The sequence below is a fragment of the Prunus persica genome, chromosome G2, assembly GCF_000346465.2.
Source record: "Prunus persica cultivar Lovell chromosome G2, Prunus_persica_NCBIv2, whole genome shotgun sequence".
In the NCBI taxonomy this organism is placed as follows: Eukaryota; Viridiplantae; Streptophyta; class Magnoliopsida; order Rosales; family Rosaceae; genus Prunus; species Prunus persica.
Window position 1 is genome coordinate 23,913,579 of NC_034010.1, and position 24,840 is coordinate 23,938,418.

The window sequence follows — 24,840 nt, forward strand, 5'->3', positions numbered from 1 at the left end:
TTGGGCCCAAATTTTACATGTTTTGTAAGAACTTATGCCCAGGGTACCGTGGACAAATTCCAAAGGGCCAACATTGCCACCAGTAGCCATGCATGGAGATAAAGAAGGCCATTGGGCATACAAATAGACCAAGGGAGGTTATCATTTCAAGAGGGCAATGTATTTGCATTCCCATCACCATCTTTCAAAACCCCTGCTTAAATTACGCATATGGGTACTTGTGTGCCCTCTTTCTCTATATCTTTTATCCAAAATACTTACAGAATTACCAGCTCAAAATTGAAACTATTGGAGTATGCATTTGTTTTTTATTACAGGAGTGATAATCTCAAAACATGCCAAGCCCAAGGGTGTGCAATTGATTGAATTTTAAATAAAATAACGCATGTGAATAGAATCTATTTCCTTGTTTGTTACCCTTCTTCAAATAATTAATAATGAGATTTTCAACTAATTGCAAAATCAGGAGCTCAATCAAACATGTAATTAAATTAATTAGCTCGTTATCATCATATCCTCTCATCGCGTGAATTGGCGTAAACCCTCCGGTACTTTTTATGAGGACAACTTTTTATTGCAATAAGAAAAGGTCCAGAGGGTGGGATCTAAAGTTGGTCTCCCTAGCATGACCCTTTTTTTTTTGCCATAACGAGAAAAGGAAAAAAGAAGATAGGATTAAGATAGGATTAAATGAACGACTTATATTGTGTTCTAAAGGATCACTCTATATTCTACATCAAATCTGTGTGCTCTATAGTTGGCCAATAGGATCACTCTATAGTCTATTAGTCGTTAGTAAGAACACTCGAACTTGTAATCTCTTTTAACATTAAATCAAGAAGTATTCTTCGACTATCAATTAGTCAGTAATTCAAGCATATAAAGGCCAGACTTCGAACGTTGAACCTATGGTTTTTCTAATATAGCACATAATATAGTAGTGAGTGATAATAATAATAACAATATAGAACTGAAATTTCTTAGATCATATCCAAAGTTAATATAAACAGTGGCCGAGCCACTCCTAGACCTGGAGTGGCTCTGGCCCCCCCTCCCCCCCATATTTTTATCACTCCTCTATTATATTATATATAATATATAGAATTTATAATAAACAACTTAGAATTTAAGTTAAAATTTCTTCAAAAATAAATTCGACATGACTCAATTAGAAATATTTAGCTCTAAACATGTAAGTATTGAATACTTAAGTGTTTTATATACTTGCATTTTCTACTTCGACCCCCCAAACTTTACAATTCCAGCTCCACCCCTTGATATAAATATAATTCACAAAAGTTGCAGGCCTTCACCACCAAAGCTTGTTATAAACTATTCCATAGTAGCATTCGTCAGCATCTTAACAAATATGCACCCTCACCCTCTTTTCTATATATTTATAGACTCAGCTGGGGTTCAAATTTTAATAACTTTGTGTTTTGAAACCTTTTGCTTAGAACCAAATTAAACCCAAATAAAAAATAAAAAATAAAAAATAAAAAATAAAAACTCCACCCCTCCTACTACTTTGCTAATCCATCACCAATATTTAGTTGCCAATTTGCAATCACCTACCAAACCCAACAGGCACATTCCCTTTGGAAGCAAGTTGCCTCAACCAGTCACCCTCCCTTATTCCTGCTCGATTTAACCTACACACCCACTTGACCTTGCCACTCAATTCATTACAAAATATATCTTCAATTTTGAGGCCATTTTCTATCAATCCCAAACTTTTTTTTGTATTTACTTTTCTTTAGTAACTATAAAAAAAATCACAATATAATAAGTCGATGATATATATATTTTTTTAACAATATAAGTCGATGGTTGAAGAGGGGGCAGAAAAGGAATAGGATTATGATATATTATTAGTTCAATCCCATCAAAACGTACCAAGAAAATAAAATCCCAATATGGTATTTCTAAAGCAAATCACATTGGAGAAAGCTTAAGTTGTCAAACTAATAGCAACACCATTTTTTTTATAAATACAAGCGATAATCTAAACTGCAAGAGGGGAAGTTTCTCACACACACACGCTATCAAGGTGTCATGAGAATTCAAACTTAAAATCACTAAACTACAAGTCAAAACTTTTTTGATTGGGCTAGACCCCGTCGTCTATAGCAACACCATTTATGAAAAGTAACCTCTGGCTGCATTTTTCTTAATATAAATGGTTTCCCTTGCAATAAAATAAACCCAATGGTCATGTACGGATGAGGAAACGCAAGAATAGTTGGTTGATCTTTCTTCATCCGGTTCACCTTTAGCAGAAACATCTCAACTAACAAATAGCCAAGTTTTAATTTTTTAGAGCAAAACCCAACATTCATGTCCTGGGAGATTTATACACATATATATAGATGGTTGTTTGTGAAACAGAGGGGCGCAGGAAGAAACACAGTTTCAACTAAAACTGCAATGAATTGGAACGTCTTACGACCCGAATATGCAGCATGGCAACCCGAATGGACCGTGGAAGATATCCGGTTAACATTTCTCAAATGTACAAGATGGCAGGTGGAGGAAACCTTGGATCCGATCAATTGCCCTTACCACTACTTCTGTGACAGTGTTTACCCAGGAAACTACTCGCCTGCTGTGGATTTTCTGCTTCTTTTCTTTGCAGCAGCGTCATACTTGGCAACCCTGGTCTTTATGGTGATGCACATATCAGGTAGAGGTCAAAGTTTTAGTCAGTCAAAAAGGTACTTGCTACCTTCCGGTCCAATTGCTCTTCCACTTATCATCTTGGCCTTAGCCAAGGGCCACCGGATAAACTCTGCCTTTCCTCTCTCATGCACCGGTCCAGCAATCCTCCTGCTGGTTCTGATTTCTGCTCTAACCTTCGACAATGGAGCAGAAACAGACATCAAGTACGTGCTTTTTGAGACATCAACCATCTCTGGAATTTTGCATGCAAGCATATACTTGGATTCTGTCATCTTACCCTACTATACTGGTTTTGACGCTCTAGTCTCATCAACTTTTTCAGGTGAGTGTGCATCTTGTGTGTGTCGTAAAGAGGTTTTGATTGTGGGAGGAACATTAATATCCTACAGGGGATGGTCATTGACCACTTTTTTGGTTGTGGGCACCCTGTGTTGGAGGATTATATGCCGGCTTGGGGGAACAAAAAGAGGAAAGTTCATACTGATTAGGTCTTTGCTCGGGAGTTCAAGCTGGATTTTGATAATCATAGATTGTGCTTATCTAACCACAAACACCCCACCAGAGAGATTGGTGTTGCGAGTTGCTGCTTTTGGAGGTATATTTGTTTTGATTTGCCTTTATGTAATCAGAGAAGCATTCACTCACATCACACAATTACATTCTGTGTATAAAAGTAGGACAGCAGTTGTTTGCAACACAAGCAAGGTAGAAATGAGAAAATGATGAGAAGAAATATGAGTTTCCACCAATTACTAATCTTTTTCCAATATTTGATACAGAATTTACCGCGAGTCATAGGAATTGAGCAGCACAAAATTGATCTTAAAATACAAAAAATGTTCCGGGCTGATTTACTACTGGCCACGGGGTAGCAACTGTTAAACAGAGATTGCAATCCAGCAATGATAAACTCGAGCAATATTCCAAAGCAAGTCACAAAAAAAACCTCCTCCTGCTAGTGTCCATTTCCGGCTGTAAATCAAATGAGTAGGGGAAAAATATACAGCCAACTATGAGTAAGAGATATTATTGAATACTTGCTTAAGATAAAAAATTATGAAGTCAATATAGAGAAACAAATTGATTGATAAGTGGACTACCTTGTGAACCCACTCATATTCCCCGCCTTTAGTATCAAAGGTCCCATGCTGCAGACTGAGTAGTTTAAGGGTGAAACGAGGGCCACACTCCTGTGTGTTTAAGATGGAAACAGTGTTATGACAAACCATATATGTTTTTGACAAGGGACTTATAACTGTTTCTGAGAGTATATAAAGACAACTTTTAAATCCGTGATTTCATCCTAGTAAACTGCATCCTATGAAGGCCATGTGTCAGTACTCTCCCTTCCTACTTCCATTTGTGAACCACACCACAGTGAAGGACCAACAAAGCATAAAGATATTTCCAAGTAGTGGAGTGAGGCCTGAGCCAAACAGATCAAGATGAATAAAAAGAAGTGAGAGGGAAGAAAAGATAAACTGATTGGCACCAACCTGAAGACGGGCAATCACTTTCCCTTGAGGTTCACTCTCACCCTTGGCATCCTTGGTCTTTTTACCTTTTGACTCGGTCTGTTTAGTCTCTTTGGCTTCAAAAATATACCTGAACGCATGGTAATGCAGTGTATTCATTAGCAAAAGAGAAGCTTTAGAAAAAATAAATAGTAAAATATTTTCTCATTGCAACAACTTAAAAATGCCAAAGAAGCACACCGATGATGCCGGAAGAATATAAAATCTCGCTGGTTGTGGAAAGTTACAACTCGCCGACCAGGAAAGTTTGGTTCTTGTGGGAAAAGTGACTGTATTGATCTGAAAAAAACGGATCAACAATGCAAACCATTAGAAAGGGAGAGGTGGATTAATACCATTCTTATTTAGATATCAAACAGCTATTAAAGCTAATTGTACAGGGAAAAAAATAGAATAGTACGGTGCACTCATTTCAATTTAGACCACATATGATGAGGTGTGCGCCAACCTAAAAGTACTAAAATGCATTGCCTATAGTTTGGGAGAACGTTTTAAACAAGATAAAGAACCCAACCTTCCAATACGATGACCAAGGCGTGTTGTAAAATTGTTTAATACAAGCTCGGGCTCATGACTGGTTGGATTTCCATGATTCTGCAGGTATTTCAAATAAAGAATAAGAAACAAAACAACTATTTAATAGTGTAGTTGAATGAAAATCCAAGGAGACTAGACAAACTGTAGGATGTATTGTTCAAGTGTTTACAAGTTTCTAATATGTATCCACTTTTTACTCTCCATTGGTGAAAAAAGAAAGTCAAACACCCTTCAGTGCAATATGTGTAACAACAGTGTCAACCACTAGTTTTGTCTTAATACAAAAAACGGAATGTGACCAACCTTGATATCCTTGCGTAAAACAAGATTTGAGAGCTTGAAATGGGCAGTAGGTCCAGTAGGTAAGCCAATTATTACGAAAGCATCTACAAAATTATTACAATAGCTGACAGTTAGATAAATTCACAACAACAAGAGAAGCGGAAGATAACACTTCAGTGACTTCACCAACAACCTAAAAGTTTATCATCAGAATAAAAGCCCGAGAGAGCAAATATTGACAGAAAGATTCTATAGAAACCTCCAGAATGAGATAGGACCAACCTGGTTCCCTGCGATTGGTGTGAACAACAATTATGGATGTGAAGTCTTTCTTATTTGCAAATTCTACAATCTGCAAAAGATAGAAACATACATATATAAATTGTTCGAATTTCAAGTTTTTTATATTGGAAAGGGAAAATTTTCGAACAAGAAAGCACCTTTTTCAAGTCATAAGTTCCTCTTTTATAGTAGTGTGCATTTGGGATCACTGAAAGTAGTTCCTTTATTAAATCAGGCCCCCTCTGCAAACCCAAAACAAAAAAACCATAAACCAAAGATAACCTACACAAAATAGCAAAAAAGTGGGCATGGAGGACAGTACATACAGAAGAATGGAAACGGCAAGTAGTGATTAATATTTTTGGAGTCCTTTCGCGCTTTAAAATCGAACTAAATTCATCGGCATCATTTCCAGCAAACAGCTGCAATTGAACACAATACAAAAGGCTGAAATTAAGCAAACCATCATTTTATTTTTGATGCATAAAGAACATCACTTTCAGATTTGCTACATTGCAAGGCAATAAAAGACAAGCAAAAAACCAAGCAAGAGAGAGAAACCTCTTCGTCGTCGGGCTTACAAACAGTCTCATCGAATTCCCTGGTGTTCTCAATCGTCTTAGGGATCTTCTTCGCCGGAAGCTACACAGTGCAATTAGCAACAGCAATTAGCTAAATAAACCAAAACTAAAAATCAATCATTAAAATACCAATTCAAAATTCAAAATTACCTCCTCGCCGAGCTCGAGAGCGCGCTTCTCGGCGGCGTCGCGAGCTTTGGCCTTCTTGCGCTTCTCGAGTTTCTTCTGCTGCTTGAGCTTGGCGTGGATCGCCGACCTCTTCTCCTTGTTCTTTATCATCGACGGCAGAATCTCCCTCTTCTTCTCTATCGGTTGTTCATCTCCTCCTTCACTTTCGCTTCGCTTCCTCTTATCATTGCCCCCCATTTTCCCAATTGCTCTATTGATTGATAGCACACCTTGCTCAGACTCAGATCACCTTCCTCTACCTCACGTTAGGGTTTTTGTTCGGCCACAGTAGTAGCCACTAGGGTTTATCTAGTTATTTCCCTCTTTTATTTTATTTTACTTTTGGTGTTTTTTTTCCTGCTGGATTTTATTTTATTTTATTTGCTCCAGGCTGAAATTATTATGTGCTGAATTATAAAATAATAATTCCAGCCTTTTGTCTGAATTTTGATACCCTCACTTTTTTCGAGATTTCATTTTCTTCACGTCTTTTTCTATTTTGTGTGTGTTTCTTTTCTTTTCTTTTTTAATGACAAAAAATAAAATCAATATGTGACTGAAAATAAAATCTGACTAAATGAAATCATTTGTAGAATTTGGATAATATTAATTTTCTGACTATATTTTATGAAGATTTGAGCTTAAGGTCCGGCCCACAATTTTTAGTTTTAACCCAATAAAGAAATTAAGACCAATCTATATTGTTATGTGGTTGCAGCCCAAAAATAACAAAAATAGAGATCCAACAGCATCCTTTAAGGATCAAAAGCCCCACTAGAGTCCACACCAGATGAAAAAATTGACTGTTAAAAATGTGGCCTCTTTGTGATCAGATTCATCATGGGGTCAAACGATGGGAGATGCTACAATGAGGAGTTTAAAGCGAGGTAATTATTTGAGGAGGCCAATTAAACTGTCAAAACATTTAAAATGTTTAAGTCTTATAATTTTTTTACATTTGTTGATAGTGAGATTGACATTCTCCTCATTATCGCTTCCCCGGTCAAGTGACCTCTTGTACGCCACGAAAATGTTTGTGGAGGTCGAGTTTTGTAGTTGGTGCTACCCTTTGAAGGCACCACCTATTCAGCTGCTGCGTGCTTTCTCTTTTTTTGCTTTTTTTTTTCATAATAAAAATATTGGATAAAATGACATCGTTTTGGCCCAGGCAATTTTTTTTTAAATAATCTGCCTCAAAACAACAAGATTTTGGCTTAGGTTTTATTTTATTTTATTTTATTTTAAAATTACATGAGCTAGGATTAATAAATAAATAAATAATGCAAAAAGTCACTTTTGATTTATGTGTTTTATCACTTTTATCAGAAAAAAGATAAAAAAAGTCCTTGTAATTTCAATTTGGCCACTTTAATCCCTTTGGTTTTTGCTTTTGTCCCCGGGTGTCGCCTAAGGGTTGCCTCCGTGCTGTGCCTGTGCCTGTGCCTGTGCCTCCACTTTTACACCATGAGCTCTTGTGCTAATAATCCTAAAATCGCCACTATCTAAAATTATTCTTTACCAAAGGGCAATCCAGCTTATGGATTACCAAAATATTAAAGCCAGACAGTTTAGAGGTTGCAAATTCTGCTGTCTTATTTGAATTGGTGATAGTCTTCCAACATTGAGCTGATCACTATGGTAACAAGTAAAAATATAAAATTACAGAAGGTTATTTGTTTTGTGGCATTGGACCACATTCTGCATCTTCATCTTCAGCTGCTTGTGTATGCTTGATCACAATTAACTTTGGATCATTGCTTTTACCCCACAGTAAAATGTACATGCCAATTATGACCAGGACAGATCCCACCACACTGTTCAATAGGTCAATTATTAATTAGCAACAGGGAAATATAATCTCATGACAGTAAAAATAATATTTTTGCATCCAAAATATATATAATTGAGTCAACCTTCCAAGATAAATTTGTTCATGAAAGAAAGAGAAGTCCACCATAGCCACAAATATCTGAATGGTGGGTGTAAATGCTGCTGTGAATAGCGCACCCTTTTGCTTCACACACCATGACATCCCTACGTAGCACAACCCTGACCCAACTGCTCCCTGTGTCGAAAACACACACGAAAATCGAATCGAATCGAACACATGTGCTAGCTAGGCAAAATTTGAAGGGTGAAGACGGGTCAAGAGATGCAGAAGAAAGAAAATACTCACAGCATATGTGACACTTAAGATCTCCAACTTTCCCTTCATAGCCCACATTGACATGGTGAGGTTCCTCTCAGTGATAAGGTACAAGATGGCTGCCTGAATGGCACCGAAAAACGACAAGATAGCGGTGCTGGAGTATTGAAAAGGATAGCTCTTGCCAATTTTTGCTTGTATGAGGAACCATGAAGACCACAAGAGGCAGCCTACCAGCAAAAGCACTGAACCAACTGCCCACCTCCCTGTCTTCTTAGCTGAAGTCATGGTATTGACATGGTTTTGCATTTGAGTTGTGTCTTGTGAATTAGGGTTTGTTAGTGGCATTCCTTTGTACAATGTCAATGACAAAGCTCCAGCAATACATATCAGCGCACCCAGGATTTTGGCTATGCCACCCTTGCTCTTTATGTTCACTTTCTCTAGCCTGGAAAGTTAATTAAAGCCAATTATAATGAAGTTAATTGCAGTAATTGTGGTTTAAGTCAGTAATTAATATAGTAATTATCTTATTGTGTGCACTTTACCCAAACGGTAGAGCCAATAGGAAGGTGAAAACAGGCACCATGTTGATAAAGGCACAGGAATATGTCGCAGAGGTGTATTGAAGTCCAATAAGAAATAAGTATTGTGTGAATGTTACCCTGAAGGACATAAGTACATTTGCCAAAGATTCTCAGTGCATTATATGACAACATCAAATGAAAAATGAGATAAAATAAATGAAATCAGAGGAACCTCATCAATTGGCAATGCCATTACTAACCCAATAAGAGCACTGAAGAAAAGTTGGCATATGATTCGAAATGTGAGCTCCGGTCTGCTTTTTCTGCAAGAAAACTAACTACACATTAGGTAGTCGAACGAAACTATTTACACCATATTTACCGACTAAGTCTTCTGCAGAAATGAGATGAACCCAAAAGACATAAGTTGTATCTATACAAACAATATGATCAGGAAATATATATGATATGATACATGTAACATTACTCTTAATAGTTCCACAAAAATTTCTGAGCCGAATTGATGGCGATTGATGAGGAATTGAGTAAAAATATAGGTCTTACCTTTCCCAAAAGAAGGCAATAGGTGCCAAGAAAACAGCAGAAATCGACTGTCGATAAGTAACAATAATCAAATGGTTCAATCCTTGATCCAAAGTCTTCTTCAAAAGTACATTAACCATAGCCAATGCAAAGTTTATGACCAACATGGCAACAATAGGCTTCCATTGTTCACAGCAATTCATCTTAACTATATGTGAGCCTGCCCTCTCACTTCTTTCTGATTATTGTGATCCAAAACATATATATATATATATAGGCCAAGCAGGCCACCCTCCCATATTTGGGGATAGACAGGGTAAAATTCTAGGCATCATTTGAACAGTGGTTGATGCAACCAACATGCATTTTTTAATAGTTTCTTCAACCCTTTTAGCTGTCTTTTTACTGGAAATTTGTCATAAAGTTACGTACAGAATCAATTACCAAGCAATCCATCACTATCAATGACTTCAGATAAGTAATCAATTCTATATTGCATTTATTTAATATTAGGCTCCATTTATTTAATAAGTAATCAATTCTTTCTTTCTTTTGTTTTAAACAATTTAAGGAAAATTAATTAGGAAGAAGTCAGAAGAAATATGCAGGATATAATAAGCATCTTCAAAAAGTTGGCACTGGCTGGCAGGCAGACATGATGGCACTGATTTGTTGAAGATGGTATCTAATACTTCCCTTTTAAACAGTATGTATCAGTGCAAGATTTGGAAGGAAAATGTATCATTCATTGCTGTGGCATTGTCTAGCAGAACAATATGTCAAATCTTGGAAAAACCAAAAAGGATATAAGCCAACGTGAAGCTAATGGTTCTTTCTTGCTAGCAAAGTGCAACGACAAGTTAGTTTTGTTATTAGCTTGGATGAAAAATCTCATGTATATCTGCTGCTGATGTTTGTAGACGCGTCACGATCAAACACATGATGAAAATGGACATATATTTTATACATTTTGTATGGAATATTCCGGGGATCCACTTGATATATATATATATATATATATATACACTAACGAGTGTCAGCATCGTTCTATGCAATGTACATGGGCACCTTCATTAGTAAATTTAGGTTTTAATCATTAAAAAAAAAAACTTTTACTTTTAGACAAAGTCAAAGCTTTTTCAAAAAGGACAAAAAAACCTCTCAATTTTCAAACAAAAGACATGCAAATGTAAAAGATTCCTTAGAAAATCTAAAAATAAATAAAGGTAATTTTGTCCATTTTGGGTTCTTTTAAAAAATTTCTCTCTCATTTGGCCTTTTCCGAAGTCTCCCAAGATTTTTATTAGCACTTCATATGCACTATGTGAAACTATATAGCACCATGCAATCACTAACAAGCCACACATATTAGTTGAATACATATGTTTTTTGCATTTGGGAGGATTGTATTGAACCTATTGTTGAAGGAAAATGTGATCCTCCCAATATAACTTTACTATCATTAATTAAATAATGGAGTTTTATTATTTTAGGTACGTAGTATCTCTTAATACCCTTCCCCTCCCCCCCCCAACCCAACTCCCCTCCCTCTACTTTTCTCTCCTCCTTTTTATAGTCTTTATGAGAGAGAGATATGAGATGGAAGAATTCCCATTCAAATTGGATTCCTCCTCCCCTTTATCTGATGAGGACTAGACCCACGCAACATTGTGGGGATTTCCAAACCCATGTTTGATTTTTTTTTTTTTGTGGGTATTTTTGAAGGAAAATGTGATCCTCCCAACATAATTTCGCCACCACTAATTAAATAATGAGGTTTTATTATTTTAGGTTCGACCCATTTAAGACACAGTATCTCTTAATTAAAATCCCTTACTTCAAGGGAACACCCAGACTTTATTTCTAGGGTGTAATACCCAAACTTGTTTTCAGAGTGCAAACCTGTATTTGTTTTCAGGGTGAAATACCCAAGCTTTATTTTCGGGCTGCAAAACTCAATGCTTTGATTTCAGGGTTTATTACCCAATTATGGATTGAACATCCAAGAAATTTTGAATCAAAGGATGTCACCCCACATGGATTGCCATCCATTCGATTGATTAAAGGGTTGCCACCCAACATGGAGGACCTCAAGAGAGGAGCCTTGATTGCCTCTATCATTTTTCTTCAGCATGGTTGTGCTCCATTCTTCCCCAAGCCTTTCCGCATTTTTTTTTATTTTTTATTTTTGTATCTCTCTACAACCTGCCGGTCAAGGATGGAGCTAGAATTGTAAAGTTTAGAGTGCGGAAGTAGAAAATACAAATACATAAAACACCTAAGTATTCAATAATTACATGTTTAGAGCTAAATATTTCTAATTGACTCATGTCTAATTTGTTTTAGAGGAAATTTTAACTTAAATTCTAAGTTGTTTATTACAAATTCTATATATTATATATAATATCATAAAAGAGGGATAAAAATATGGTGAGGCCAGGGCCATTCCAGGTCTAGGAGTGGCTCCGCCACTGCGGTCGGCTGTCCCCCCCTTTTTTCTTTTCTCTCCTTCTTTTTATAGAGTCCTTATGAGAGAGATATGAGATGGAAGAATTCCCATTCAAATTGGATTCCTCCTCCCCTTTATCTGATGAGGACCAGACCCACGCAACATTGTGAGGCTTATCCAAACCCATGTTTGTTTTTTTTTTTTTTTTTTTGAGTGCATTTTTAAGGAAAATGTGATCCTCCCAATATAATTTCACCACCACTAATTAAATAATGGGAATTTATTATTTTAGGTTCGATCCATTTAAGCCGCAGTGTCTCTTAATTACAATCCCTTACTTCAAGGGAACACCCAAACTTTATTTCTATGTTGCAATACCCAAACTTGTTTTCAGGGTGCAAACCCATATTTGTTTTCAGGGTGAAATACTCAAGCTTTGTTTCCGGGGTGCAAAACCCAATGCTTTGATTTCAGGGTTTATTACCCAATGATGGATTGAACATCCAAGAAATTTTGATTCAAGGGATGCCACCCCACATGGATTGCCATCCATTTGATTGATTAAAGGGTTGCCACCCAACATGGAGGACCTCAAGAGAGGAGCTTTGATTGCCTCTGTCATTTTTCTTCAACATGGCTGTGCTCCATTCTTCCCCAATCCTTGCCGCATCTTTTTTTATTTTTTATTTTTGTATCTCTCTACAGGCTGCCGGTTGTACCCCCTTTTTCTTTTCTCTCTTCCTTTTTTATAGAGTCCTTATGAGAGAGATTTTAAATGAAAGAATTCCCATTCAAATTGGATTACTCTTCCCCTTTATCTGATTATCCTATTTCCTTATTTATTGAATCATGATCCCTTCCTTTTTCTCTAGTCATAAGATTAGGAACAATATGACTTCTAGGGAGTTTCAAACTTGTTTTGAAAACAAGCATAGGGTGAGGACCAAACTCACACAACATTGTGGGGCTTATCCAAATCCATGTTTGAATTTATTTATTTTTTGTGCATTTTTGAAGGAAAATGTGATTCTCCCAACATAATTTCACCACACTAATTACATAATGAGGTTTTATTATTTTAGGTTCGATCCATTTGAGACGCAGTGTCTCTTAATTACAATCTCTTAACTCAAGGGAACACCCTTTGATTCCATCATAAAGAAACAGAACGTGCGTGTTTGGTTTTGCGGCTGCTCTCAAGTCCAACCTTATGGTGCCTACGTATGCCTTGTGGGAATCAAGCTACTCGTAGTTCAAAGAATTGTAATGAATAAATGACTCATTGCAAAAAGGGGAAATTTCAATAAAATTTGATTGAAAAAAGTGTTTGAGTGAATTTAGCTGAATAAACTGGGGATTCGATTTTGATATGTGTTTGGGGTGAATTTGGTTAAGAATAAACCAGGGATTCAAATTTGGTTGCTGTTGCGTCTATTGAGATGCTAGACTGCCTACGTACCTTTGACAGGATCAAACCAACATAGTTCGAAATTGATTTGTGTGAAGATAGATATTTGATTTGTGGGAATTTGGTTGATGTAACCAGTGATTCAAATTTGGTTGCGCTTGCGTCTATTGAGATGCTAGACTGCCTACGTACCCTTAATGGGATCAAACTAACGTAGTTTCAAAATTTGAAAATTAATGGGTAAGTGTAGCCCAATAATTTAGAATTTGTGTCTTTGAAACAATTTGAAGATTTTCATAGGTAGATGACCCATGGAAAAAATTGGAGACTAATGGGTAAGTGTGGCCCATTAATTGAGAATTTGTGTTTGATTTGATTTTAATCTCATTGGAATTTTCATGGGTAGATGACCCATGAAAAAAATTAGAAATTAATGGGCGAGTGTAGCCACTAATTGAGAATTTGTGCTTGAGAGATTTGAATTTAGTCTCATTGAAATTTGCATGGGTAGATGACCCATGAGAAAAATTAAAAATTAATGGGTAAGTGTAGCCCACTAATTGAGAATTTGTATTTGAGAGATATGAAATTAATCTCAATAAAATTTGCATGGGTAGATGACCCATGAGAAAAATTAGATGGTGTTGTATCATTTTTCTTTTTGTCAATGTCCAAGAAAAATAATGAGCAATTTTGATTAACCCACTAATTTTCTAAAATTGACATTTGCATTTGGACCCAAATATGTCTATGAAGATTTTTTAAATATAAAATTAATCCATTTACCATATAATTGGAAATTTGGGCCTCTTTTAAATTTAATGGGTAATTATTTGGATTACTCATTAATTACTATGGGCTTTTGAGAGTCAATGGATAATTATTTTTGACAGCCCATTATTCTATTTTGGGCCTTTGATATTTGTTGTCAGTTAGCCACGAGCAAGGAGCCCAAAAAAGCTTTGGTCCAGCCACCGATTGAAACAACTTGATTTTTTGTTTTTTGTTTTTTTTGTTTTAGTTTTAGACCAGTCCAGACTAGGGGTGGGTACGGTATAGTATTGAGCTCATACCGCTACCGATACCGAAAATTAAAACCAGTATGGTATGATATGAGATTATCGTTTGCCAAAGTTGGTATCGTACCATACCGTGCCAAATCGGTATCGATACTATTTCGGTACATAAATGACACAACTAAAAAATGAACCAATTCAATATTCAACATATTCATTCACCAAAATAAGTGATGCCTAAGTTACAGATTCAAAGATTCAACATATTCAATATCCAAATCTAATCAACGAAATCAATATCCATCAACATATTCAATATCCAAATCAACCAAATCCAAGAAATAAAACGACATAAAACAAAAGAAATAAAATGACATAAAACAAACAGCTTCACCAAACTTATGTATGCTAAAATCTCGACCATGTTTGAGGCTTTCAAACCTCAGAAAGCTTGAAGAAGCTTGTACAAACAACATAGCTTTGACAGTAGTATATATAGATAGAAATATACATCTTACTGAAAAATTATTGGTTTTGCATGAAACAATGTATCCAAGTCTCAATCAGTCTGAACGGCTAATAGAATATTCAAAATCTTTTTGAACTTTCCAGCTTACATTTTCCGAAAGGATGTGGAGCACGTGCTTTCTCTATAGATGTGACTGAAAGCAATGCAACTAAGCCCTCTAAAAGTACTTTCCACAGCAGAATATATATATTTCTCTGGCATAATGCATTAAAGTATTGATCTCTTGGAAACTAAGGGCAGATCAAAAAATTATTCTTCAGTATTCGGTACGGTACGGTATGATATTGACCAATACCAAATATTTGATACCACTACCATACCATACTCTATTGGTACAGTATAGTACGGTACCGAATATCTCCCTACCCTAAATGAAACGGTATTAAATCGGTATGGTACGGTATGGTTAATGTATGATTTTGGTATTTCGGCTTTAGATGCCTACCCCTAGTCCAAACACAGAAGAAATTAGTGTGCCTTTGTTTTTTTGACAGAGAGGGAGAAAATTGATCAGATTCTCCAAAGGTAGAGTTAGAACCCATTTTTATTTGCTGTGAGATTAACACCCCCTTCCCCATTGTTTTGTTTATGGGTTTTGTACCCAAATTGGACCTGTCATCCAGAGAACTCACATGGATTGCCATCCATTTGATTGATTAAAGGGTTGCCACCCAACATGGAGGACCTCAAGAGAGGAGCCTTGATTGCCTCTGTAATTTTTCTCTAGCATGGATGTGCTCCATTCTTCCCCAAGCCTTGCCGCATCTTTTTTTATTTTTATTTTTTGTATCTCCCTACAGCCTACCGGCTGTCTCCCTTTTTCTTTTCTCTGCTCCTTTTTATAGGGTCCTTATGAGAGAGATTTGAGATAAAAGAATTCCCATTCAAATTGGATTCCTCCTCCCCCTTATCTGATTATCCTCTTCCCTTATTTATTGAATCATGATCCCTTCCTTTTCTCTAAGCATAATATTAGGAACAATATGACTTCCAGGGTGTTTCAAACTTGTTTTGAAAACAAGCATAGGGTGAGGACCAGGGCAGGAGGGGCTTATCCAAACCCATGTTTATTTATTTTATTTTGTTTTGTGAATTTTTTTGGTTCAACACCTGCTAAGACATCTTACTTTACAGCTCGCTCCATACTCTTTTATACAATTAGAGCAGTTCCCGTGGGCTGCCCTTACCAGGGCAGGAGGGGGCCCATGCCCCAAATTTATCTTCCAGCGGGTTGAAGTTGCCAGGAGAGTTGCTGGTGCCCACGAAACCAGGCCATCCCTCAGGCAAAATGAGCTCGTGCTCTAGCCTGGGTTTGCTGACGTTAGCAACCAAAAATTTTTTTTTTAAAAAAAGAAAAAAAGTCTACAAAAAATTTCAGAATTTTTTTAAAAATAAATACTTAGTCATATTCTTCACTTCCCACACCAAAACTCTATACAAATTACTCTCCTCATATCTCATGTGAATAGTGGTTGTCATGGCAATGGGTGGAAACACCACAATGTTTTGCAATGGCTATCACTATTCACTTAAATAGTAACAACCTTTGTCTTGCTCTTATTCTTTGTCATGACAAATAGGTGAAAGTGCCCTTAGAGCCAACAATGTAAAAACTCCATTGATCTTCTTTTTTACACTGAAAATGGCTTGTCATAATTTTAATCTTAACTCATTTCTCCATCATTTCATTGGATGATGCCATTATAGTTTGAGTGAAACAGGAGAAGAGCCCAAACAACAAAACTAACCCATTAAAGATCTGGGCCTGGCTAACAACAGGAAAAGTGCCTTACCAAGTGCAGCCCAACTAAAGTAAAAACTGCTAAACAGTTCATATAGTTTGTCTTCTCGTCAGTAGTGATTTATGTTTTCGGAGATGCAATGCGCCATGGAAGGCCTTTCCTGGTCAAAGAGCAGTGCAGTGCTTCTCAACTGGGAGACATACTGCTTGTGGCCTCCATCACTAAGACTCTCTCAAGCTCAGGTACTCGCAACCTCCCCGACCCTCACACCCTGTCACTCTCCGAGCCTCTTCTGCTTCAAATCCTCCGCGCCCAATCCCTCCACCCTTCCAAAAAAGTCGACTTTTTCAAATGGTGCTCTCTCACGCATAACATCAAACACTCGGCGCGCACCTACTCCCACATCCTCCGCACCGCTTCCCGCGCCGGCTTCCTCCACGAGGTCCCGCATTTGCTTCACTCCATGAAAGAAGATGGGGTTGTGATTGATTCCCAGACCTTCAAAGCCTTGCTCGACGCGTTTATTCGTTCAGGTAAGTTTGACTACGCGCTTGAAATCTTGGACATTATGGAAGAGGTGGGTGCTAGTTTGAACACAGATATGTATAACTCGGTTCTTGTTGCTCTGGTTAGGAAAAACCAGGTGGGTTTAGCGATGTCCATTTTGCTAAAGCTTCTGGAAGGAGGCTGCTCCTCCCAGGTACCCAATTCCATTGCCTCCAATGAATTGCTGGTTGCTCTTAGAAAAGCTGACATGAGGGTTGAGTTTAAGCAAGTGTTTGATAAGCTTAGAGAGAATAAGGGGTTTGAGATGGATAATTGGGGGTACAATATTTGTATTCATGCATTTGGGTGTTGGGGTGATCTGGGTACTAGTCTAAGCCTCTTCAAGGAGATGAAAGACTCTAACTTGGAATCAGTGGGTCCAGATTTGCCTACTTATAATAGCCTCATTCATGTGCTCTGCTTGGTTGGGAAGGTGAATGATGCACTTACTGTATGGGAGGAATTGAAGGGCTCTGGCCATGAGCCTGACGCCATCACCTATCGAATTCTTATTCAAGGATGTTGTAAATCTTATCGAATAGATGAAGCCACCAACATTTTTAGTCAAATGCAGCTCAATGGATATATCCCGGATACCATTGTTTATAATTCTCTCCTAGATGGGTTATTCAAGGCCAGGAAGGTTAATGATGGCTGCCACCTCTTTGAGAAAATGATTCAGAACGGGGTGAGAGCCTCAACGTGGACGTATAATATTCTCGTTGATGGTTTATTTAAGAATGGAAGAGCTGAGGCTGCTTATACCCTATTTTGTGACTTAAAGAAGAAGGGTCAGTTTGTGGATGGTGTTACATACAGCATTGTTGTGTTGCAACATTGTAAGGAAGGTCTGCTTGAGAAAGCGTTAGGGTTGGTGGAAGAAATGGAAAGGAGAGGCTTTGCTGTTGATTTAGTTACCATATCATCACTCTTGATTGGGTTGTATAAAGAAGGTAGGTGGGATTGGACAGACAAACTCATGAAGCATATTAGAGATGGTAATCTAGTGCCGAGTGTTCTTAAATGGAAGGCCGATATGGAGGCTTCAATGAAAACTCCGCAGAGCAGCAGAAAGGATTACACACAATTGTTCCCAAGTAAAGGTGACTTTAGCGAGATTATGAGTTTAATAAACTCTGCTAACTCAACAATGGATGCAGACCTTGATTCAGAGGATGCCAGAGTTAAAGGTGATGATAAGAATGTATCCACCGATACTGATCAGTGGTCATCATCTCCATATATGGATCAATTGGCTAATCAGCTTAAGCCCATTGACCACTCCTCTCAGCTGTTTTCATTGTCTAGAGGGCAAAGAGTTCAGGACAAAGGGGAAAGCTCATTTGATATTGATATGGTCAATACTTTTTTGTCTTTATTCTTGGCCAAGGGAAAGCTGAGCTTAGCTTGCAAATTGTTTGAGATTTTCAGTGATCTGGGTGAAAACCCAGTGAGTTACACTTATAATTCCATGATGAGTTCGTTCGTCAAGAAGGGCTACTTCAATGAGGCATGGGGTGTACTCAATGAAATGGGAGAAAAGGTTTGCCCCACAGACATAGCAACATACAATGTGATAATTCAAGGCCTGGGGAAGATGGGAAGAGCGGATTTAGCCAGTTGTGTTCTGGATAAACTAATGAAGCAGGGTGGGTATCTTGACGTGGTTATGTATAACACCTTGATTAATGCGCTGGGGAAAGCTAGCCGGATTGATGAAGTAAACAAGCTCTTTGGGCAGATGAAGAGTAGTGGAATAAATCCTGATGTTGTCACTTTTAATACACTTATTGAAGTTCATAGTAAAGCAGGTCGACTCAAAGATGCATATAAATTTTTGAAAATGATGCTGGATGCAGGCTGCTCCCCCAACCATGTTACAGACACTACTTTAGATTTTCTGGGTAAGGAGATTGAGAAATTGAGATATCAGAAGGCATCCATGGTGCGTAATAAGGATGATTTCCGCTGAAAAGAATTTGTTCTATTCAGTTCGAGTGTAGTCGAACATGTTGTGACTTTTTCAAGTCATGTGAAATGAGAATTTGATAGGCACGCCCTCTGAAGTGCCTTTGGGGACTATGGATATAGTTTATCAACTTTGGTCATTTCTCTTAACTTTGTTAAGGTAGCTCTGCCTGAGCAAGTGGTAGAGATTGTGGATCCCGTTCTTGTTCTAGAAAAATTGGAAGTGGAGACGAACTCAAACAATCGTGTTAAGAAGGATAGGGCGAGGATTCACATCATAATTGAAGAAAGCTTGTGTTCAATACTAGAAATTGGTGTCGCTTGTTCTGCAGAGTTGCGTGGAGAAAGGTTGGATATCAGTTATGCCATGGCTGAGATGTCTGAGATCAGAAACGAATAGAATAATAGAGTAGAAGCATACTGGTGATATGCTGCGTTAGCATGTAAATTTTACTGTTTCCTTAAGTGAAAGAAGAAGCTTTCATATTTGATAATTTTACTATTTCCTTAAGTGAAAGAAGAAGTTTTCATATTTGCGTGATCACTAACCACAGTATAGTGGATAACTTGTTCAACAGCCCGAAGTGCCCAAAACTTTGACAAAATTTCCCTGATTATTTATATTTTGTTGCCTCCTCCTTTGCCATTATTCAAAACGCAGTTACATAGAATACAATGACTTAATACATAATCTCCTTCCGTAAATCAATTTCATTTATTGTCTGTTACGTTACAACAACACGTATGACTATTACCCCACAAGACTTTTCACTTCTCATGCCTACTTCTTGCCTATAAACTCTCCCTACATGCGATCTTGCATATGCTCATTACTCAAGTACCACCAACGGGTTTCTTTCTACGCATACCTGTTCAACAGAGATGAAATAAGCAACTGAGAGAAAAAGCAGGTGGCAGTGTGTGAGAAATAGGAATGCATTTTGACCTTTGCATCAAGGATTATACAAAAATGACATTTGAATCTAATACAATGTTTGACACAAATCATCATAATCATAATTCAAGATCGTATGTATATCCAGTTTCTCTTTTCTAATTTTGAGTGGGAAAATTGGGAGGAGGTGTTTCGCAAAGATGGTCTTGAAATATATGAGGAAGCTTTAATCTGTAAGAGGGTTACGGCATTACTTCCAACAGATCTTGGCAACACGCAATGATGGCTTGTGATCAACACATTCTGGAAGAATGTATTTTCTTGGGGAATTGGCTATGGAAAAGGTGGAAAACTAAGCTGCACAGCTAAAAACAAAATTCTAGATCCTATCACATAAACTTGGGGTTGTAAAACTTGACAAGTTGTTTCAGAAAACTGCAACTTTGAGTGAATAGGCAGAAGTTTTGGGCAATGAAACATCTCCACATTTATGCAGGGTCATAACAAAAACGAAGGTATTATCGTTTACAAATTTGCAAGTGGCTCGTTGACATCTCATAAAAGATAAATTCTATCATTTATATGTTCCTAGATCACTTAGCAACGTCTAGAATGAGCTAGGAATAGGGCACTGAAGTTTTTCGTTGTCCTTTAAGGAGTACGTACCCGCAGAGCTCTTGCTCCAGAGAACCTGACCATCAATAGCAGTGAGGTGCTGATCATCAAGGCGCTTCCAAGTTTTGATTGACTTGACTGCTCCCCAACCTCCCTTTTCGGATTTCTCTAAGCTCGCTACCACCACCCTTGATCTCCTATCCCATCCAGCCTTCCCATAAGCGTGATATCCAAAACCCCCAGCATAACAAAGGTTTATACCAGATAGCTCCCCACAGAAGTCATTGAGGTGATCATGGCCTATGAAAGCTGCCTTCACATCTCCTGCTGCGACCATGGTTGTGAAGAAGCCAGAGTTCACAGAAGCAGAGCTAATTCCTTCCTGCCTCACTCCTGTAAAGTTTGATGAGTCAAAACTAGCAAATTCTGGTAATGGTATGTGAAAGAATGTGAGCCCTGGCGCAGGTGCTTTCTGTGCCTGTGGCTTGCTCGTGTATGCTTTCTGCAGAGTAAAACAAAAGGTTTTATCAACTGTGTCATCAGAATTAACCAGAAACCAAGAGACTTATTCAGTTTGAATATTAACCATCACAAAATAATCCATTGGTAGGTATTATGCATGGGTTGATAGAAATGACTTGTAAATGTGGTCCAGCAAAACTGGTGAACGAAATAGCGAGGTTAGTACCCGAAGCTTTGCAGAAGTTCGTTCGAACCAATATTGCTGGGAGGGTTTGATCCAACCATAGCCACCTATGGAGGGAACCGTGGAGTAATCTCCACTGTCAAGGAAGTAGAGATTAAGAACCGATTTGTTTTCAAAACCAGAGCCCTCAACTCCGGAGACCTCCAGGTTGTAGTTCCCAAAACCATCAATAACATCTTGGTCCAAAGGATTAACTTGAGCCAGAGTGTTCTGCAACCCAACTATGTGTTTCATGACCCCTTCCCTCGAAAGGTCGGATTCCTGATCATGATTCCCCATAACAGCTGCCCATGGGATGTTGGACGAGATTGCTGGGGCAAATGCCTCATTCAAAGACTTAGCAGCATCCGCAGCATCAAACCCATATATGTTATCTCCTGTTGCACACAGGTCAGATAGAAAATCCAATCAGAAATGCAAGGACCAGAGCTAAATCAAAACTTGCTAAGCAAAGCATGCCTAACAGTGTCAGTGAGTGATTCATATTTGTCAAATACCAAGGCACAAACCAAATTTCACTGCCCATCAGATAATAAAACAACCCATCCTATTGGCATAATCCCAGAGATGGGCTGTTCTATTATCTGGTGGGCAGTGAAATTTAATTTGGTATTATGAAATTGAACATGAACATCAGTTAATAAGGACAAAGAAATGAGAGAACAAATACCGGTGAAAACAATGAGATTGGGCTTCTCAGCTTGAATCATGCGGTGAACAAAGGCGGTGGTGTTGAGGTCAGAGCAAGTTGGAAACTGGCTCGGAAACACGTCCAAACAAGTCGTGGTCTTGCCATTCCCATAGTGCATATCAGCCACTTGCAGAATCTTAAACTGCCCATCTGACCCAAACCTCAGCTTCTTCTTCTCACCTCCTTGGTGGTGTTGTTTTGCTGCAGCCAAGACCCATATGGGAAGCAAAGCCGCCACCACCACCACCACTATTAAAAATGGAATCTTTACCTCCTTCATCGTCATCCTCAATGCACCAAACTCATCTTGCGAACCACAGTTGGGTTTTACTTATATGGGAGAGAGTCTGAACAACCATTAGAAATTCAACACTTTGCATTTAATCTTTTCTCCAACAATCAAACAAAAGTCTGAATCTTTATGCCCTTATCAGTCTGCATAATTTGTTTGTTGGTAGATATCTCTCTCTGTATAATTTAATTAACAATAAATATCACGAGACAGAATTGACAGAATTTCTGTAAGCATATTCCACGGTCGATTAAAGTGTGCTAATCAGCATGGCTTTGTGTCATTGTAAGCAGGTCACACAAGCTTGTTTTCTTGCTGGCACGTGCCAGTCCCTCATTGGAATTTCCAGCCATATTATAAAAAGAAAATAACAAAAGAAAACTGTTGTCTTTTTAACACATGAATTACAATTTACACCTGACTACGTACGTATGAGGTTGGCTTTCCTTTGTTTCAGGAGAGAGAGAATTTCTCTCTCTTATCATTAAATATGCGTAATCCTGCTTTTTCTGTTCACTTTTGACTAAATCAAAACCAGTACGAAAATTCGATAATTTCGTCTATATTATTATTTTTTTGGGGGAGCGAAATTAATTTCAGGTATATATCGTCAATTTATCGATAATTTCACCGATATTTTAAGAAAGATATTTTCGTAGTCACTTAACCACCACGCTGTTGATGACTTTGTGATTATAAACTATAGAATCTGAGTGGTGATTTCCCCACTCCAATTTTATCCACTTACACTCTATTTTATAACTAAAAAAGGAGTGTAAGTGGATAAAATTGGAGTGGGGAAATCATTACCCTAGAATCTAGTATATATAATACTTGCGAGACTTTCAAAAATCCTGAACTTTCAAAAATTAAACAACTTAAACTCAGAGCACACTGGGGTTCAAACCCCTCTCAACTTTGAATTTTTGCAGCCACTTAACCACCACGCTGCTGATGACTTTGTGATTATAAATTATGGAATCTAGTATATATAATACTTGCGAGACTTTCAAAAAATAAACAATTTAAACTCACTCACGCTCTCGCACACAATGGGATTCGAACCCCTCTCCACTCCGGAATTTGCAACCACTTCACCACCACGCAGCTCATAACTTTGTGATTATAAACTATGGAATCTAGTATATATAATACTTGCGAGCTGCTTTTCAAGTTTCAACTTTTCATAGGAACTCTATGTGATACTAAGTCACTTATGTATCTTACCATGCAATGTATAAAATGTAAAATATTGTAATAAATCATTATATATAAATGATTGTGGTGTGTTTAATCTTTTTTCATTAATTACTACATATTTTCTACACTCACGGTGTTTGTTAGCTCGCTATATAATCAACTTAAATTAGTTAAATCCATCATGTAATGCATTTCCTTCCAATTTTTTTATGATAAACTAATAGATAATTGCAGTCTCGATCTCTTGGACCACAGGAGTCCAAGAGATCAGGACTGTAGATAATTGACTAAATAAGCATCCTCAAAAGTTTCAATAAAAATTTTCAAGTTTTTCTTACAATTTCTGTGGTTTTTATTCAATTTTTATCGATATCGATAATATCCTGATATTTCCATCGAAATTTCCGTGTTTTTGGACTACCGATATTTCCGATATCACCGATATTTTAGACCTTGATCAAAACCACAAGCAATCCTTTTTATCTATATGGAAAATACTTTCCTCATTCCTTAGAAGTAAGAACTCTTACTTTACCACAAGGTTGGTCTTGAGATTTTGAAGACCCTATGCAAACCTGAAATTGGGCCTCACATAAGCTAACGCAAACTTACACCATTACGTAATGTCATATAATAAATGTTTTTTTTTCTTAAAGTGACCAAAGTACCCCTACTCCCAAGGACAAAATTGAAATTTCACAAAAGAATTAAATTGGATTAAATAGATTACATTGGGTCAAAGATGTCACACCTCTTGAATAATCACCAATATTTTTTAACAACTAATTTATTTTGTATCAATATTCCAGGAACATCATTAATTCAGTTTGTAGTTGTGAAAGTAAATGGGATATTGAATGTTGGTGTTGACATCGGACAAGCCTTTAACACAAGCAGGTTTTGAAGTCGAGCCCTGAATAGAAGTTGAGGCCCTACAAACCAACACAACTAGAAACGTCTTTGTGTCAACAATTTTCTCACTCTGTGTATATATATATATATATATATATATATAACATTTGTTATACATATAGAGTCTGCTATTTCCACCCACCTATCCTATTTTCTCACCCATTATGTAAATTTGAAAAAAATAAAATCCTACTTTTCCACCTACCATTATTCCTAAAATACCCTTTAATTATTAATTCAACTAAACACCATCAACTCCAAGTTAAAAACATAAAAAATTTAACACAAAAAAAAAAACGTTCTTTATCTTCTTCATGTGTTTTCAACATCACGACCTTACCCTACCATATTAATATTCTCATTAACCCCTTAGCAGTACTGGTGGCTTCACGACCGCGACACCACCACCACAACAACATACGACCAACAAGACTACAATAGATTTTAATTGAAGTGATGTTATATGGAATAAGGACCCGTACGTGGGTTAATCAGACTAAAAAATCTTTAAAATAGAATAAAATTAAAGGACAATTTGACCTCTATTATCAACACCCACCAACCTTGACACAATATTAAAGGTGGAGTTGA

At 37.3% G+C, this 24,840-nt stretch overlaps 5 protein-coding genes across 5 annotated transcripts; 2 read left to right on the top strand and 3 right to left on the bottom strand.

Annotated features, from left to right (window-relative positions):
• Positions 2,368 to 3,428, top strand: LOC18784607. Its single transcript, XM_007218279.2, has one exon. It carries the CDS (start codon positions 2,428 to 2,430, stop codon positions 3,400 to 3,402), a length of 975 nt encoding a protein of 324 aa, XP_007218341.1. The 5' UTR covers positions 2,368 to 2,427; the 3' UTR covers positions 3,403 to 3,428.
• LOC18784937 (ribosome production factor 1) lies at positions 3,400 to 6,529 on the bottom strand. Its single transcript, XM_007218186.2, has 11 exons — positions 6,047 to 6,529; positions 5,877 to 5,957; positions 5,642 to 5,737; positions 5,474 to 5,557; positions 5,316 to 5,385; positions 5,055 to 5,137; positions 4,729 to 4,808; positions 4,395 to 4,493; positions 4,176 to 4,284; positions 3,780 to 3,869; positions 3,400 to 3,651 (listed from the first exon to the last, which is right to left on the bottom strand). The coding sequence occupies exons 1-11, from the start codon at positions 6,260 to 6,262 to the stop codon at positions 3,613 to 3,615; spliced, it is 1,047 nt and encodes a 348-aa protein (XP_007218248.1). The 5' UTR covers positions 6,263 to 6,529; the 3' UTR covers positions 3,400 to 3,612.
• Positions 7,327 to 9,510, bottom strand: LOC18784851 (WAT1-related protein At3g30340). The gene is made up of 6 exons (XM_007218129.2): positions 9,302 to 9,510; positions 8,998 to 9,060; positions 8,759 to 8,875; positions 8,241 to 8,658; positions 7,978 to 8,129; positions 7,327 to 7,878 (listed from the first exon to the last, which is right to left on the bottom strand). Exons 1-6 carry the CDS (start codon positions 9,481 to 9,483, stop codon positions 7,734 to 7,736), a joined length of 1,077 nt encoding a protein of 358 aa, XP_007218191.1. The 5' UTR covers positions 9,484 to 9,510; the 3' UTR covers positions 7,327 to 7,733.
• On the top strand, positions 16,490 to 19,470 carry LOC18784801 (pentatricopeptide repeat-containing protein At4g01570). Its single transcript, XM_020556878.1, has one exon. The coding sequence runs from the start codon at positions 16,564 to 16,566 to the stop codon at positions 18,940 to 18,942; it is 2,379 nt and encodes a 792-aa protein (XP_020412467.1). The 5' UTR covers positions 16,490 to 16,563; the 3' UTR covers positions 18,943 to 19,470.
• LOC18786695 (probable inactive purple acid phosphatase 29) lies at positions 19,534 to 22,402 on the bottom strand. The gene is made up of 4 exons (XM_007218051.2): positions 21,825 to 22,402; positions 21,137 to 21,531; positions 20,500 to 20,950; positions 19,534 to 19,807 (listed from the first exon to the last, which is right to left on the bottom strand). Exons 1-4 carry the CDS (start codon positions 22,129 to 22,131, stop codon positions 19,773 to 19,775), a joined length of 1,188 nt encoding a protein of 395 aa, XP_007218113.1. The 5' UTR covers positions 22,132 to 22,402; the 3' UTR covers positions 19,534 to 19,772.

What these genes read in the sequence shown, in the direction of transcription:
- LOC18784607 (XM_007218279.2), top strand. Translation starts at nt 2,428, where the DNA reads ATGAATTGGAACGTCTTACGACCCGAATATGCAGCATGGCAACCCGAA.
- LOC18784937 (XM_007218186.2), bottom strand. Translation starts at nt 6,262, where the DNA reads ATGGGGGGCAATGATAAGAGGAAGCGAAGCGAAAGTGAAGGAGGAGAT. An exon ending in CTTGCCGTTTCCATTCTTCT is followed by an intron (nt 5,558 to 5,641) that starts GTATGTACTGTC and finishes TTGGGTTTGCAG; the next exon opens with AGGGGGCCTGATTTAATAAA. An exon ending in AAGTGATTGCCCGTCTTCAG is followed by an intron (nt 3,870 to 4,175) that starts GTTGGTGCCAAT and finishes TTAAACACACAG; the next exon opens with GAGTGTGGCCCTCGTTTCAC.
- LOC18784851 (XM_007218129.2), bottom strand. Translation starts at nt 9,483, where the DNA reads ATGAATTGCTGTGAACAATGGAAGCCTATTGTTGCCATGTTGGTCATA. An exon ending in ATTGCCTTCTTTTGGGAAAG is followed by an intron (nt 9,061 to 9,301) that starts GTAAGACCTATA and finishes GTTTTCTTGCAG; the next exon opens with AAAAAGCAGACCGGAGCTCA. An exon ending in TCTTAAGTGTCACATATGCT is followed by an intron (nt 8,130 to 8,240) that starts GTGAGTATTTTC and finishes TTTTCGACACAG; the next exon opens with GGAGCAGTTGGGTCAGGGTT.
- LOC18784801 (XM_020556878.1), top strand. Translation starts at nt 16,564, where the DNA reads ATGCGCCATGGAAGGCCTTTCCTGGTCAAAGAGCAGTGCAGTGCTTCT.
- LOC18786695 (XM_007218051.2), bottom strand. Translation starts at nt 22,131, where the DNA reads ATGACGATGAAGGAGGTAAAGATTCCATTTTTAATAGTGGTGGTGGTG. An exon ending in CAATCTCATTGTTTTCACCG is followed by an intron (nt 21,532 to 21,824) that starts GTATTTGTTCTC and finishes TGTGTGCAACAG; the next exon opens with GAGATAACATATATGGGTTT. An exon ending in GAACTTCTGCAAAGCTTCGG is followed by an intron (nt 20,951 to 21,136) that starts GTACTAACCTCG and finishes TTTACTCTGCAG; the next exon opens with AAAGCATACACGAGCAAGCC.